At 46.8% G+C, this 17,542-nt stretch overlaps 1 protein-coding gene across 2 annotated transcripts in view; it reads left to right on the top strand.

Moving 5' to 3' along the window:
• Positions 1-17,542, top strand: part of GNAI2 (G protein subunit alpha i2) — a 199,251-nt gene that overhangs the window by 165,684 nt on the left and 16,025 nt on the right. For both annotated transcript variants that reach the window (XM_059716156.1, XM_006265541.4), the window contains exons 5-6: positions 1,956-2,084; positions 16,338-16,467. In XM_059716156.1, the coding sequence (XP_059572139.1) occupies positions 1,956-2,084; positions 16,338-16,467 (259 nt within the window). The remainder of the gene's footprint in view (positions 1-1,955; positions 2,085-16,337; positions 16,468-17,542) is intronic.

Here is a 17,542-nt window from a genome sequence, read left to right as displayed (position 1 = left end):
TGGAGATCGGCTGGACTGACCATGCCACACACCACTAATACATGATGGTACAGTACAAGCATATAACACCTTTGCTCTAAAAGCTTCCAAAATGCCAGTTAGCTGCACCTAGGCAGCACAGATGTCATTTTCTTGCCACTTTCTGGGGAACGCCAAGGCATCCTCTGGGGATTTCCAGATGTAATGTGCTAGCCTGCCTGTCAGGTTCTTTGACTAGGGCCCAGTTTTATGGGCAGTGGCAGTTTGCACCCATAAGTATGCAGTTCTCAGTGGGTGGAGAAAGCCCAGCACTAGGTTCTAGTTGTTTCCTGCTCCCTTGCTGCAAAAATCAGGACTCTCATCAGCAACTTGGGGGAGACAGTCTGGTGATCAGGGCATGATGTGGGCTGTGGAGTTCTGAGCCCTGTGGCTGTCCCTCATTTTAGCAGAGGTGTGACATGGGTGATGATCAGAGCAGCCTGGATATAGTGCCATCTCTAGAGCAGAGACTGCTGAGGATGGGTGTTCCTTCATACCAGCAAATTTGTGGATGAGGCCCCAATCACTTTAGATCTCTGCACTTGAGCCTTATTGTGGGGAATGTGCAAAGCTTGTGCTTAGTTAAGGATGTGTTGCATTCAGAAACCTTGGCTCCTGCGTGTGCTGCACAGAATTCTTGTGCTGTTGCTCTCTGAGGCTGGTGATTTTTTTCTTATAGAATCGGAGCCTGCCTTTGGGAGGATGCACCATTCTCTCCTCCTTTTCCCAATTAGTCCAAGCAGGTCTGCGCATTGATCTGTACTGCTGCAGGCTGTATGTGTGGGGCATCCTGTGTCTCCTCTCCTGTGGTCCATAAGGAAGAACTGCATGCCTCCTGGGGGAAGGGGCAAGGGGTGCTTGCCAGTAGGCACAGTTTTTTCATTACAGTATTTCTGCCTTCAGGAGTGCCCTGCCTCTCTCCGCCCCAACCCCTTGCCCAGAGGCACCTCCCCCTTCCTCCCAGGATGCAGGGTTTTGTTTGCTGACTATAAATGGTACGGAACTATAAATTGTTTCAGCTCTCTATGTGGTTTGTTGCCATAGTGATGAATACTTTCCTTTCTCCATTTTTTCCTGAGAGCTGTGTCATATTAATGCAGCTCCATAGTCCTGATTAGCTGAGAAGGGGCTTGGTGGGGTGTTGAAGGAAGGGAAAGAGGGAGCCACGAGCTCTAGGAAAGCTTCAGTTACACCTACTCTACCCAGCCATCAGCAGTAAACCTAAGATGTTGTTGGCACCATTTGCAAAAGCCAGAGTTCCTGGACCTGCCCACGTGACTTGCTGTTACAGGGATGAATCTGTGGCTTTCATGTTTATTGCACTTGGCTCCAGCTGTGGTAGCTTGTGGCTTTCTCAAAAGCTCTGCAAAGGGTTAAAATGGTGAAGAAATTTGTGTAGCTAGCACTGACTCTTTCAAGGAAGAAAAGCTGTGCATGGTAATGGAAGAAGTTGCAAACATCAGTGCAAGAAGTGTATGGTCCCGCAGGACTGCACATCCCAGCATGCAGTGCCTCACTTTGACCACAATGCCTTGCTGCACTGCCTATAGTTTGCCTGGCCTGTGACCCTCCCCTTCCCCCTTCTCCCTCTCCTCAATCCCATCAAATGGAGCTGCAAGCTAATATTAATGAGAGGATCCAGCTTTTTGGGATTTATGCTAGTAACCCTGCCTTCCTCTCTGACTGGGCACGGGGGTAAAAAAAAAAAAAAATGTCAGTGATAGATTTTTACCAGTCCTTCAATCCTCACACCTGTGTCAGAGTCCCCATGGAAGGGATGTTGCACCATCTCCTGCTTTCCTCCCCCTCTCCTGTCTGAGGCACTTGCTCTGTGCAGTGATGTTAAGAACAGAGGCCTGATAGTGCAAATGTAGCCTGCCGTGTTTTCTTGCTGTGCTAATTCAGCCCCGCCCCCCTGTCTTGTGCTCTCTCTGCAGCTACCTGAATGACTTGGAGAGGATAGCCAGATCAGATTACATTCCCACCCAGCAGGACGTGCTGAGGACCAGGGTGAAGACCACAGGCATCGTAGAGACTCACTTCACTTTTAAGGACCTGCATTTCAAGTAAGTTCTGAATGCAAGATTTACTGGCCACTTCACTGATACTTTTCTGGTGGCCCTCGGGTTGATTCTGTTCCACCCAAGAGCACTTCCTAACTGTCCCTGGGGACACAGTAACCTGCCAGGCCACCAGTCATTCTCAATGCAGATTGGCCATGTTTAAGTCACAGCATCTTAGTCTGGAGCCCTGTGGTGTGTCCTCCTGACTGCTCATTCAGAAGCTAAAAGAGATCCATTTATTCACTTTACCCTGTTGTGGGCAGGGAGGGAGGTTGCAGTGTAGTTTTAACTATAGACGTGTTGCTGAAACGGAGCCGAAGCGGGCTTCCCTATGCTTCCTGCAATTCTGTGCATCTGTCAGGAGAGCCCTCTAGAGTAAGGCTGTATACAGGATGAGGAATCAGGTGGCGTCTTGGAGTAAACAGCTGCAGCTCCAGCAACCACGTTGGACTGTGGGTTTAATCTACTTTCTGCCATTGACTTGCTTAGGCAAGTCACTTCATTATTTTTGTGCCTCAGTTTTCCCCAACATTAAATTGGGGAATTAAATGTCACAGCTATGTTTAGCTGGTTGGGGAAGGGGTCAGCATGTAGCCGATTGTTTCTACAGGACTTTGAGATCCTCCACTGAAATATGCTAGAAAGAGGCAAAGTGTCTACACGGGTGATATGGCCCTTGGCACATCAGAGAAATGGGGACCATGGATGCGTCTATTGGAAGTACTGCTTTCTGGAATGTGGGGTCATGATGAGGAATTGCCCTGGAGAACAGAATCCACACCCTTTTATTAGGTAGAGGTGACATTGGGGTGCTCTTTGATCTTCTGTAATTTCAGATTGGTTCTGGAAAAGAGATCTATTGTTGGGGTGTACTGGCAGAGCTGCTGAGGGGGAATTATGAGTGCAGGAACCCAGAATGTGATAGCAGTAGAGATGCTGAAATTATAGAAGCTGCTGGCTTACCAGGGCAAAAGTGCATTGGCAGGGGGTGGCATACAGCAGGTCTGGGAAGCAGAGCCATGAGAGCAGTGTGTTGCTAACCAGTGCTGCCCTTCTGTTTTCTCAAGTGCCAAATTAACCCATAAAATAGAAATAAGACACATACATTGGCTCTCGCTCGGTTTATATTTTCACTTCCAGCTTTTAAATCTGTGGTTCCTGTAGCTAAATTGCCTTCTCTCCTGAGGGTCTGCAGACCAGCTCTGCAGGTGATAGCCTATGTGTGCACAAGCCCTGGCTGCCGACCAGCAGGTGGACTGAAGCAATCTGTGTTAGCTAGCATGATGGCAAGCCACAGATAGCACGGTACCTTACTTCTTCATTGGCACTGCAGTGAGTCTGGCAAGTTTGAAGGCCGGATTAAAAAAGATCTGACTTCTGGGACTTGGCAGCACACCACAGGCATACTTGCTAGCCTGGTAGAGTGGAACCTGCAGTAAAACTGTAGGAAAAGTAAACATTCCCCTGAAAGAAAATGCCGTCATCTACCAAAGATTGTGGAAATGTTTTTGAGAGCAGATGCACTTTTTTGTTCTTTTCCTAACCCTGCAGCCCAGGTCACCAGATACAGTAGAACTATGCTTTCCATACGTATACATAATGCTGCTGTCTGAGGACACTTGTCACTTGGCTGAAGCATGAGGAGCATCAGCTTGCTAAAAGCATAGGATGTTGCGAACTTAATTGCATCTTTCAGGCTGAAAGCTTTGGCACCATCCTGGCTGTAAGGTGTAACCCTGTTCTCATTGTTCCTGGACCCTTTTGGGTATTGTTACCACTAGGTAAGTCTGCCTTGCTCCAGTGAGTAGCCTGGAAAGTAAATTCTGAACCTGAGTCAACACCACCTATACAGCTCAGGATATGGTTTTCAAGCCCATTCACTAGACATGGTGCAGGCATGAACAGCTGGACATGCACAGGAAAATCCACCTTTTCATGGTCAGAGTATGGAAACAGAAAGGGAAAAGTTCATTCAAGGTCCTTGTTGAACTCACCTGTGCCTTCACAGAAGCAAAGCTTTACTCCACTCCAGAAGAATGGATTTGGCTGACAAAACTTAGGTATAGACTAAACTAAAATGATTTGTATGAGCCCCACAGAAGGTCATGTAGAGCACAGAATTGAATCCAGGCTGCCTCAGTCCCAGGTCATAGCCCAGCTGATGGACTTAACCTCTCTGTGACCATTGGAAAGACCAATTAAGTCTTTTCCTTTGATGCAGTCTAGTCATCCCCTCTGCTCCTTTGGTGCATCTGTAGTCAGAACAAGACTAAAATTGAGCATGAGGGTCTAAAGACAAAATACAAAGTGCTGCTTTATTTCACTAGCACTCGGGTCCATTTTCAGGGCGGTGCTTTTTTGAGGCACATTATTCAGCAGTCAGAATTGCATGCGACTCCTTAAGGACTTTGCTGGCACTGAATAAATCTGTTGATGACGTAAAATGATTAATAGAAGGGTCATTTTAACAAATAGCAAAATCCCAAGCTGCTACCTGCTGAGTTACTTATCCTAATTTAATTAAATTACTTTGGGTCAAAAATGTATCTTCTTGAATTGATATGAATCTGTCTTGTTCCCATAGCACCTTGTTATTCACTAATAGCATTTTGGGGGCAATTTTTTTACTTAAAAATGCAGGTTTTGCTTAACTGAAATATTTTGTAAATATATATCTTTTACTGGCTTTCTTTTTCCAGTTTTGGAGGAAAATATTCTGGGAAAAGTCTTATTTCAAGCTTTTTTTCATTAAATTATCAACTTGAAATGGCAGTTAGCCATGAAATATATTTTAGTTTAACTGAAAAACATTTAAAGAGCTCAAAACCAAAGTATGTAGTTTTGACCCAACTGGCTTGCATTTTGGGTTGCCCCAAATTGTAAAAATAATTTGTTTTGATGGACCTTTGAATTTGCTTTGTATTGAGAACAACTTTTCATTCCAGAGAGTGGAGGATACAATTAGGGGATCAGCTGTTTTGGATTTTGTCCTGACCAACAGGGAAGAATTGGTGGAAGTTGTGAAAGTGATGGGTAACGTTAGAGGAAGTGATCACAATATGATAGAATTCCTGAGACAGGGAAAGCATGAGGTCAGCAAAATTAGGATGCTAGATTTCAAAAAGGGATTTAATCTGACTCAAGGAGTTAATAGGCATGGTGTGATAGGAGGATAGATTGAGGGATAAAGGTGTCCAGTAGGGCTGGGAGCTTCTAAAGTGCATGGGACTGGAAGCCCAACTAGAAACTGTCCCAACATGATGAACACACAAAAAGAAAGGCAACGTGGTTGCACAAGGAGCTTCTAAAATGTCTCAAATGCAAAAGGAAAGCATACAGGCAATGAAAGAATAGCCAGGTCACCAAGGAATCTTACCAGGAAATAGCAAAACCCTGCAGAGACAAGATCAGGAAGGCAAAGATAAAGAACAAGCTGCGCTTGGCAGAGGAAGTTAGACAACAAGAAAATGTTCTATAAGGATGTTGGCCAGAAAAGAAGGACCAAGGAAACTGTGGGTCCTCTTTTAACAAGCTGGGGGAACTCTTAACCAAAGAAGCAGAAAAGGCAGATCTGCTCAACAGTTACTTTGCCTCAGTCTTTATAAATAAATAAGCTGCAGCCAGATGCCTAACAAGGATTATCTCGATAGGAAAGGGGGCAAATTGAGAGATGGTCAGAGAGCTTTTGTTGGATCTGAAAGAATTCAAGTCATTGGGGCTGGATGAACTTCATCTCAGGGTACTGAAGGAACTGGCAAAGGAGATCTTGGAGCCTTTAGCAGTGATATTCATGAAGTCATGGGAGATGGGTCAGGTACCAGAAGACAGGCAAAGGGCCAATGTAGTGCCCCTCTTTAAAAACAAGAAAAGAAAAGGAATACTTGGGGAATTACAGACCAGTTAGCCTCACTTAACTACCTGGGTAGTTACTGGAGCTTATTCTAAGGAAGGCCATTTGCAAGCACCTGGAGGAGGACAGGTTGATCAGAAGCAGCCAGCCTGGATTTGTGAAAAATGAAGTGTCAAACAGAACTGGTCTCCTTTTTGACAAAGTAACTGCTTGGGTGGATGTAGATATAGTGTATCTGGACTTCAGCAAGGCTTTTGACAAGGTCTGGGGTGACCTTCTCATAAACAATGGGAAGAAATGCAGGCTAGATACATTTACTACAAGGTGGGTACATAACAGGCTCAGTAGCCACAAGCAAAGGGTAATGATTAACAAGTCCATGTCAGAATGTAGGAGGTTTTGAGTGGAGTCCCACAGTGGTCTGACCTGGGTCCAGTGCTGTTCAACGTGTTTGTTAATGGTTTGGGTGCTGGCATAGAGAGTTTCTTGAGCAAGTTTACAGATGTCATGAAACCGAGAAGGATTGTGAATATGTTAAAGGATGTCCATGCAATGTGGAAGGATCTCAACAGATTGGAAAGTTGGGCTAGAGCAAACAGGATGAAGTTCAATATGGACACATGCAAGGTGCTGTGCCTCAGGAGGAATAATCAAAAACACAAATATAAAATGGGTGACACTGGTTGGATGGCAGCACTATGGAAAAGGGTTTGGGAGTCTTGGTAGATCACAGACTCATTATGAGTCTGCCCCGTGACATAGTTGCACAAAAGGCAAATGTGGTTTTGGGATCCATCCATAGAAGCCTTAAGTGCAAGACATGAGAGGTGATAGTGCCTCTGTACTCAGTGCTGGAGTACTGTGTGAAGTTCTGGGCTCCACATTTTAAAAGCATGTGGAAAAGTTAGAGGGTCTAGAGGTGGACAACAAAGATGATAAAGGGCTTGGAAAGCAAGTCATATGAGGAGAGGCTTAAGGAGCTAGTCATGTTCAGCTTGCAGAAAAGGTACTTAAAAGGATACATGATAGCAGACTTCAAATAATTAAAGGGCTGCCATAAAGAAGAGGGAAAGCACCTTTTCCCTCTTGCTGCGGAGAGGAACATGTGGACCAGTGGCTTACCAGTTGCAGCAAAGTAAGTTTTTAGATTTGGATATCAGGAAAACATTTCTTCACTGATAGAGTAGTGAGGCATTAGAGTAGACTGCCTAAGGAAGTTGTGGACTCTCAATCACTGGTGGAGGTGCTCAAGAAGAGGTTGGGCAGTCACTGGTTGAGTATGATCTAGGTGTAACTATGCCTGTGTTCTACTGTGAGTATTTCCCATGCTTCTAGACTTTTGCTGGTTGTTTCCCTCCCAGCCCCCCACCCCCTTTCTCCTACATGTCAGGGTGTTTTGTAAGCTTTCCCCAGAGGCATTGGGTATTGGCTACAGCCAAGGCTGAGAACTTCAACTGGGGTGTGCCAGTGCTCCTGCTGGGAGCAACAGAGGTTCCTGGCTAGAGGATCTTCCTTCTCTGCTCAGGGTCAGACTGATCACCATGCCTGGGGTCAGAAAGGAATTTTCTCAAAGGTCATAATGGTATAAACTGTGAGGTTTTTTTGCCTTCCTTTGTAGTAGGAGGCATAGCCCTCTATCCAGGATCTCTTGAGCAGAGCTGCCCCTAGGGGGGTGTGTGTGTGTGTGTGTGTGTGTGTGTGTTGGGGGGGGGGGGGGAGGTGACATTGAACAAACCCAGCCATCTCCTTTTGTCCTGTCTCCATCGTCATTCCATCAAACAGGATGTTTCAAGGGCCTCAGCTCATGATCCTGGATGTGCTGGCTCTCAAGAAGAGTTGTACCTGAACAAGTTATCTAACAGGAACCAAAGACAGATAAATATTAATTTTCTAAATTTTTTAGGCATCCCACAGGCCAGATAGAATGGCCTCGCTGGCCAGATCCGGCCCGCAGGCTGTATTTTGCCCACCCCTGCCTTAGAATATGAAAGCTAATTTTGGTCTTTTCCTTTATCTGCTTTTTAAATGCAGATGTTCAGGAGAAAAACAAAGTCCCTGGTTCAGCTTCTGTGATCAGATTCCAGGGATGTCCTGTCTTCTAAAAACTAGATTATCCCCCAAAGAATTCTTTTCTCGCTACTCTAGACTCTCTGCATCTCCAGTGTGATGCCACTCGGGGGAGCAGTGTAAAAAGTGTCAAAAGATTTACATTTCCATTTTTTCCTCCCTAAACTAAAATCACATGCTGGCCTAAGCCCCTTTCCAGTTTACAAGTCCTCGCGCAGGGTCACACCAAATGATGAGGTCAAAACAAGTTTCATATCCTGCATTGATAGCATACTTCAGTAACAATGAGCCCTGGGAAGCAGAGTGGAGACTTGGCCTAGGCTAGTGAGACTGTTTTTGTGTTTAATCTGGTGGCAGTGAACTGCACCAGCTCATTAGGTTACATGTACAGGGAGGTCTGCAAGGAAGAGGGTGCCCTGTAGTTGGTGGAGGAAAGGAAGCTCTTCCAGAGAAAAAACTCCCTTGCCTGTTTTTTATTACCAAAGTGTTGGTGATATTTGCTTTTGAGATGTCACATAACTGAGTATCGCATAGCAATGCATTCTTCTGCAGGGTCTTCCCTGAGTCATGTTAAGGTGTGGTATCCAAACTGTGATTTAATTCCTGCTGCATCCTGTTGGTTGGTGGATCCTGTTGGTTGGTGGATCCAGTTGGCTCTAATCGGAGTATAAAGGGTGGAAATATCTTGTGACCCAGGACTAAAACCCAGTGGATAGCCATGTTTAAGGGATCTCTACATTATTGCTTTTTAGATATCACAAACTGCAAGCCCCAGAAATGCCATGGATTTGAATCATGGAACCACAGGAACGGAAGGGACCTTGAACATCATCTAATCCCATCTGCCTGCGCACATAAACAGTTCACTGCTCTAAAACAGTCTAGCTCAAAATCTGCTGAAGTCAGAGAGACTTAGTCCTTTCACAGGCTCATGTCATCCGTGGGTCTGTGCTGTTCAAGGGCAACTCAGTTTTCCTGAGGAACTCTGAGAAGACAGGCAGTGTAGGAATCCTGATTCATTTCTGGTTTGTTCCTTATTGAATTTGTTAACTTTTCAGGAAAGCTGGTCCTTCCTTGCCAGTTTACCTTGCATTGGAGAACCAAGCGGGGCTTCTTCCTGGTCATGTCTAAGCACAATGAAACTTAATTGCCAAAAGGTGTTCTCAGTGGCACATGTGCCATCTTGCTGTATTCTGCATTGTGCTTATGTCCCAACCTTTGTTACTAAAGTGACCATGACCATAAATACTCCTGGGGAGATGATCTGTAGGAAAGAGCAACTTCATTTCTAGCTTCTGTGCTCACTGCTAGGGCCAGAGTTCCTTCACCTAGCCATGCCCAGGTTCTTGGGTAGGACCTGGGAGGTGAAGTGCATGTGTGCTGAGCAAGTTCATGCTTGGAGAAAATCATGTGATATTGGATAAATCATAACATCCTAGTGTGAATGAAGCAGATAAGAGTTTTTATATGTGTTAGTAAGTTGGGATAAGCCTTGTGTTTCCCACCTTGTGTACCCCAGCCATCTCCTTTTGTCCTGTCTCCATCTTCAGAGAACAGTCTTTCATTCCATCAAACAGGATGTTTCAGGTGCCTCAGCTCATGATCTTGGAAGTGCTGGCTCTCAAGAAGGATTACACCTGAAAAGGTTATCCAATGCCAGGTTGTCCTGTCCCATGCTTAATGTTATGGGAATCAATGTTGCAGGCCTTGTATGAGCCTTTGGGAAGTCCCTCATGCATTTGTGAAGTCTGCTGCTGTTTTGTTTGCCAGAGGCCAACTCCCAGTAGAGAAGCTTTGGTACGTGACCATCCAACATCCTCAACATGTTGCCAGGCCATTGTAGTTGCACTTCAGTGATCCTGACATGGATGTCAGCTGTCCCTGCCCTTTTGGAGAATTTCCAGAAATTCTCTTAATTAACATGTATGAGAATTCGCTTGCTAAGGCATTACTATGTGATAAAATTCCTTTCCCTTTCCCACAGTAAATACAAGGCTTTGGAGAAAGAAAGTCTGATCCCCCTTGGTGCAGGCAGTTGTAAGCAGGTCCAGAGAGAGAGTGTACAAATACTTTATTAATATTGCTCTAGGAAATGCATTCTGAGGAACTGTGGAGAAACTAGATAATGTTCCAGCCCATTTATCTTGGGCAACTGAAATGATGAGATGAGGCACATAAAGGGTTGATAAATTGCCATGTAAAGAAAACAAATCTGTGTCCAGAGAATTTTAATAAAGGCCAGTGTAGGAGTGATATTGGAATGCAGATCTGTGAGCACTTGTCAGCCTTGTTCTTTATTGCCATTGATGCTGGGTGAGCATGGAGAAAATTATTCATGTGTCATGAAAGAGACTCAGACTCAGCCTAGAGCCTGCTACAGAAGGAGTAAAATGATATGAGTAGGGAAGGGTTTTTGTGTCCAGAGGTGCTAGTTGTTGACTAGGACATCTCAAATCCTCTTGATTTGTAGCATGAGGTAGAATCGGCTACAGTGTACTTGGCCACCTCAGGCAAGGGCAGAAAGTAGTGCTTGTGCCTAGACTTTGAGCATCTGAGTCCTGGGTGGGTAGGTTGCTAGAAGCTGGATGCCTTCCAGCAATTTGCATAAGAGGGGCAGATCCATGTGCAGGTGTCAGAGCAGAACTACTTACCCTGTTGTAAACCATGGGAAAAATGTATCCACAAAGTGGGCAAAAGCCATAGATGAAGTGTTCTCAGTTGGGGGTCTTGACTCTAGAGATGACTACCAGATATTAGGCTCATCCTAAAGGTGCTCAACCTTTTTTGTCTGATGGGCTGGATGGGCAGTGCTTGGTCGCTCTGTGGGCCAGATCTGGCAGGTGGACCCAATCTGGTGCCTGTGTTGGGTGTAGTGGGATCCCATGGTGCTGCACAGAGCGGGAGGGTGGGCAGCCAGTCTTGATCCAACACTGCAGAGGGAGGGGGGTGCACCCTGGCCCCAACCTGGCTGAGCAGAGGGAAGGGGGCATGGACTGGCCCCACAGAGGGCAGGGGAAGGGGGATGGGAGAAGTGAGCATGGACTGCCCCTGAACCAGCCACCCGGAGGAGAGGGAATGGCCCAGTACTGCTGTGAGAATGGGGCACAGCCCACCCCGATCTGGCGATGTGGAGGAAAGGGGGTGTGGCCTAGACCCGATCTGGCTGTGTAGGGGGAGGTTTGTGGCTTGGCTTAAATTCCCTATGGGGCTTGGGATGTTGACAGTGGGAAGGGGTGGTGGTAAAAGAGGTGAAAGAGGGCCAGGAGGCTTCCCTGGCTGACTGCAGAAATCCAGAGCAGCCTAAGGGCCAAAAGGGGAGCACATAAAAAGTGGAAACAAGGAGAGATCACCAAAGACGAATATACCTCCTCTGCTCGTGCTTGTAGGGAGGCATTTAGACGGGCCAAAGCTATTGTGGAGCTGAGGATGGCATCCCAAGTAAAGGACAACAAGAAATTGTTTTTTAGATATACAGGGAGTAAAAGGAAGGCCCAGGGAGGAATAGGACCCCTGCTAAATGGGCAGAAACAATTGGTGACGGACAGGGGGGACAAGGCTGAACTCCTCAACGAGTTCTTTGCCTCAGTGTTCCTAAGCGAAGGGCACGACAAGTCTCTCACTGGGGTTGTAGAGAGGCAGCAGCAAGGCGCCAGACTTCCATGCGTAGACCCTGAGGTGGTGCACAGTCACTTGGAAGAACTGGATGCCTTTAAGTCGGCAGGCCCAGATGAGCTCCATCTGAGGGTGCTGAAGGCACTGGCTGATGTCATTGCAGAGCCACTGGCGGGAATATTTGAACGCTCGTGGCGCACGGGCCAAGTCCCGGAGGACTGGAAAAGGGCCAATGTGGTCCCCATTTTCAAAAAGGGGAGGAAGGAGGACCCGGGCAACTATAGGCCAGTCACTCTCACCTCCATCCTTGGCAAAGTCTTTGAAAAAATTATCAAGGCTCACGTATGCGAGAGCCCGGCAGGACGAATTATGCTAAGGGGAAACCAGCACGGGTTTGTGGCGGGCAGATCGTGCCTGACCAATCTAGTCTCTTTTTATGACCAGGTTACGAAATGCCTGGACACAGGAGGAGGGGTGGATGTCGTATACTTAGACTTCAGGAAGGCCTTCGATACGGTATCCCACCCCATACTGGTGAACAAGTTAAGAGGCTGTGACTTGGATGACTACACAGTCCGGTGGGTGGCGAATTGGCTAGAGGGTTGCACCCAGAGAGTCGTGGTGGATGGGTCGGTTTCGACCTGGAAGGGTGTGGGCAGCGGGGTCCCGCAGGGCTCGGTCCTTGGACCAATACTCTTTAATGTCTTCATCAGTGACTTGGACGAGGGAGTGAAATGTACTCTGTCCAAGTTTGCAGATGACACAAAGCTATGGGGAGAAGTGAACACGCCGGAGGGCAGGGAACAGCTGCAAGCAGACCTGGACAGGTTGGACATATAGGCAGAAAACAACAGAATGCAGTTCAACAAGGAGAAATGCAAAGTGCTGCACCTAGGGAGGAAAAATGTCCAGCACACCTACAGCCTAGGGAATGACCTGCTGGGTGGCACAGAAGTGGAAAGGGATCTTGGAGTCCTAGTGGATTCCAAGATGAACATGAATCGGCAGTGTGACGAAGCCGTCAGAAAAGCCAATGGCACTTTATCGTGCATCAGCAGAAGCATGACGAATAGGTCCAAGGAGGCGATACTTCCCCTCTATAGGGCGCTGGTCAGACCGCAGTTGGAGTACTGCATGCAGTTCTGGGCGCTGCAATTCAAGAGGGATGCGGATAACCTGGAGAGGGTCCAGAGAAGGGCCACTCGTATGGTTAAGGGCCTGCAGACCAAGCCCTACAAGGAGAGACTAGAGAAACTGGACCTTTTCAGCCTCCGCAAGAGAAGGTTGAGAGGCGACCTTGTGGCTGCCTATAAGTTCATCATGGGGGCACAGAAGGGAATTGGTGAGTATTTATTCACCAAGGTGGCCCCGGGGGTTACAAGAAATAATGGCCACAGGCTAGCAGAGAGCAGATTTAGATTGGACATTAGGAAACACTTCTTCACAGTTTGAGTGTCCAGGGTCTGGAACGGGCTCCCAAGGGAGGTGGTGCTCTCCCCTACCCTGGGGGTCTTCAAGAGGAGGTTAGATAAGCATCTAGCTGGGGTCATCTAGACCCAGCACTCTTTCCTGCCTATGCAGGGGGTCGGACTCGATGATCTATTGAGGTCCCTTCCGGCTCTAACATCTATGAATCTATGAATATGAATCTATGCTCCCCCCACCCCCATTTCCTGACCCATGGGGGTCCCGCAGGCTGGATTCCAAGGTTCCACAAAATGCATTTGGCCCATGGGCTGGAGGCTGAGCACCCCTGATCTAGTTGACCTGTGTTGAGCAGCTTCTGTCACCATAGCCAGAATAGAAGACTCCACCAGGATCCTCAATACCCAGTTGCCTTGAGACTCAATGCTGTAGAAACCCATAAGACTTCCAGACCTCTATTTGAAACAAAGAAGGGTGCTACATGCTAGGAGTCATGGTCTCTATGGGCCATGTCCAAATTGGGACAGTTCAGCATAGCCTTGTGCTGTTCTCTTCCCAGGCCAGCTCACCTACTGGGTCGTGCTGGCATATGCTACTTGGATGTGGAAAGAAATGGTTTGGACAGAACTAAGTCAATGTATAAACTGCCCTGATTTGTTTCTGCTTCTGGGAGATCAGAAGGGACTGGTTCTCCCTTTTTCTGCATTTGCTTAACCTGCGGAAGCACTTTTTTTGTCTCTAATAGAGTTAACAGTAACACAGAAAATATTTTGCATATAATAAACCCTGATTTTTCCCAGTGACAGCCACACTTGCTCCTTTTCCTCCAATAATGGCCATGAGAGCAGGGAATCCTTGTCTAGTGAAATTGCTCACAGTGTCTCACAATTGGCATGGGGGATGCATTTGGATTTCAGCCATCTTTGATGTTTTAATGATGTATGAAAAAAGGCCTGAAACAGTTGGGTTTTCATTTGTTTTCAGTATCAGAAATTTCTTCTCCAGCATGTTTCTCCTGCACAGCTCTGTGGGTGGCTAGAGGTCTGATAGGGTTGCAGTTTGTCCATCTCAGAAGACAAGCTTAAATCCATCTGATCACAGCTGAATCTGGCCTGGCACAATTTATTTGTTGTGTGTGTGCAGCTGTTCACCAATTTACCTACATCATGGCAACCCTTCTTGTGCAGATGCAGTTAAATCAGGTCAGTTTGTCGTTTACTGACTGTAGTGGAACCAATATCAATTCATTAGAACCAGTTTCACTAAACTGGTTTTTGTTACCCCTTTAGGCATCTGCATGCAGTTCTGTGTGGAGATAGTTGAACATGCCAAATTTGACACCAGAGCTTAGATTTGAGCAGCAGGAAGGTCCTGCTGCACCCCCAAGAAGCTAGAATGCTATTGTGAGCTCATGATACAGTGCTGTTATTCAGAGCGCTGTCTACACATTACCTGCCAAAGCTGTGGCAGGTGCTGATCATTCCCATTTTACAAGTGGGGAAACTGAGGCACAGAAAGCTGAAGTTGATTGGCTCAGTGCCATGCATCAGTTCAGCAGCAGAGCAGGGAATAACAGCCCCTGACTCTTGCTCTGCACATTCTGACAGCCAAGGGATGGGTTGCTAAGTACCATGCTCACCAGGTTAACACAGAGCACATGCATTAAACCAGTCAGGTACTCCTCCCTGGGACCACCTGCATATTTTGCCATAATACTGTGCTTTAATCCTATTTAGCCCAGTGGTGATACATATGATGAGTATAATCTGCTCCAAAGCTAAGTATTTCCATCAAGCTATCTGTGCAGCAGTCCAGATGTGTACAAGGCTGCTGAAGTTCCCCCTGACAAATGGGCAGAGGGAACAGCTTTTTCTTCCAAGCTCTTCTTGACAATGTCTTCCTAGAGATCTGTCCTTTGTTTCTGGGGTCAGAACATATTCCACGCTCTTATAAGAGCTGAAGTAATACCTCCTTGGAAAAAAGGGTGCTTTCCTCTTTAAGGGAAAAGGAGTGGCTTACACTTTGCAGAAATAAAGGAAGCATGTTGTAACGTCCCACCTCAAACTGAATCATTGGTAGTTTTCATTTTGGCAACCTTCTCTGTCTTAATTAGACTTTTACCTTACGTTGACTAACTTGGGGTAAAAACATGTCTGTCTTCTTATGAAGATGTACCATAGGGGAAGGATACATTTCTATCTGCATGTCAGCAACTGCATGTTAGAACCTAATGTGGGCAAGGCAACCTGTAGTTTTAACACCTGTTGGACAGCTGAGAGAGATCCAGGGGTTGTGAGGGGAGGAGGCTGCCTTAGTTTGCCTTGACCAGCTAACACATGCTAAAATAGATAGAAACCTGTGAATATTCCCCTGAGAAAATCACTTCTGCTTCTAACTCATTTCAGGCCAACTCTGATTTTGCAGTTACTTGTGGGAGGGGACAGCCATATGACCCAGTACAGCACAATTGAGCTGTGTCTGTGCAACAGTTTATTCCCCATGTTTGTGCTCCAGTGACACCCAGTCCTAGCTGTACAAGTGCATTCTGGGAGAATGTGGCAGGTCTCCCATCGTACCTTTAAATGCCCAGAGGGTTCGTGCATGCAGCAAAAATGCATATGGCAGGGAACATCAGGTAGCCTAGTTGCACAGATACAGGCACTAATTACACTTAAACTGCATTGTGAGTTTGCCTGAATGGCTAAGGCAACAAAGCACAGTTACCTGCTTGAATTACTGAGTACCAATCAGGTAGTGTCCTGACACAAACCATGATTAGAGTCATCCAAGCTGCTGAATGACTGTGGATTTGCTTATAAGCTGTAGTTTGGGGAGGACCTGGTTGCAGCTGTATGTCTCATGTCCAAGTCTAGGAGTGAAGGTAAAAAGCTTGTTTCTGTTCTGAGCTGAGGGAGCCTAACTGCACCCAGCCCCAAAGTTTGTCAGCCAGTCCATTGCCATTTGGGCAGCTCCACTAATGCTTTGGAGACGAGGAAGGAGTGTTTAAGTCATATGAGCTACTTTACACGAGACTTACAGCAAGAATGATTTACTTTGCTAGTGCCTTTGAGCCTCTTAGGGCAGCCTGCAGCTGGTTAACTGAGCTCTTGGTTCTGCGAGGTTGATGTTCTTTGTGGGGAAAACTAACACACAGAGCAGTGATAAAGCCTGTCAGAGGTCCTTCAGCCAGTCAGTAGCGAAGCCAGCTGCTTGGAGACCTCTGCTCCAAGAACTAGGACAGCTTTCCAGTAGAGAGGTATATGAGCTCCAGTGCCATAGTGACATGGGGTGTTTGCTTGCAGGATGTTTGACGTGGGTGGCCAGAGGTCGGAGAGGAAGAAGTGGATCCATTGCTTCGAAGGAGTGACGGCCATTATCTTCTGTGTGGCTCTCAGTGCTTATGACCTGGTTCTGGCTGAGGACGAGGAGATGGTAAGTAAAGGAGAGAGGTTGGACTGGGCCTGGATTGCTCTGAGCTTTGACATACACCTGCTGGCTGTCCTATTCTGAGTGACGGGCATCACTAAGGGCTTGTTCTTCCAGCCTGAGCATGGCTGCTGAATGGTGGGTTTTGCAGCCTTCTGCCTGGTCTCTTTGGCCTCCTTTATACTCCTTGGCTGCTTGTCTCCCTGGTTTTCTCATTTCATCTTTCCCAGCCCTCTTCTGGCTACCATTGCAGCATTCTGCCTGCATCAGAGACCAGGAATGAGCAGTGTCTCTGATGTTTAGACCAGTACAGGAGCTGCACACCCTGGCAGACTCATTAGTCAATGCCTTCAGCATAAGAAACCAGGTTGTGTGCTGCCTTGCCATGTGATCAGAGCCCAAACCATAGCCAGCAGTACAGCTCCAGGAGTGCTTGAGCCATCACCAAGAGTTTTTTGGCTCCATGTGGAGCCCTTCGACTCAACCAGCTTATACTGTTACAGCTTTTCTTTCTCTATCCCAAGCCTGGGCATTCCAGAAGATGAGGCTGATGTGTTTTGGGTAGAGGTGCACCGATACATGGGTCCGATATCAGATCGGCACCAATATAAAGAAAATTTAATGCATCAGAAATCAGCCATATCAGGCCGATAATTTGGCCAGTAAATGGCCTGTGCATGCACACACTGCTGGCCTGGTATTGGAAATCGAATCAGTATCAGCCGATATGCCTCCTTAAAAATTGGCTATCGGTATCGGCCGCAAAAGTTGCTATCAGTGTACCCCTAGTTTCGGGAGCACACAATTTCAGGAACACATAGGCCAGCAATTGATAGCGGTGGTTGTGCTTTCCAAGTGCAACTGCCCCAGCCCCAGAAAGGAGCTCCTGCTGGATGATGATGGCTTTCCCTGCCAGCTCCAGCAGCCTCAGCCAGCATAAAGTTAATCTGAACCCTAGTAGCACAGAAACTACAGGAGGTCTGGGCATGACAAATCACCTAATAGCATTACAAACATAGAACAGCCCTTCTTTCACTTTCCAGCATCTGGCATGTTTTGAGACTAATTTATCTTCCTTTTA

Source organism: Alligator mississippiensis, chromosome 12, assembly GCF_030867095.1.
Source record: "Alligator mississippiensis isolate rAllMis1 chromosome 12, rAllMis1, whole genome shotgun sequence".
NCBI lineage: Eukaryota > Metazoa > Chordata > Crocodylia > Alligatoridae > Alligator > Alligator mississippiensis.
The sequence above is the reverse complement of the archived record's forward strand: the minus strand, read 5'-3'. Positions and strand labels throughout refer to the sequence as shown.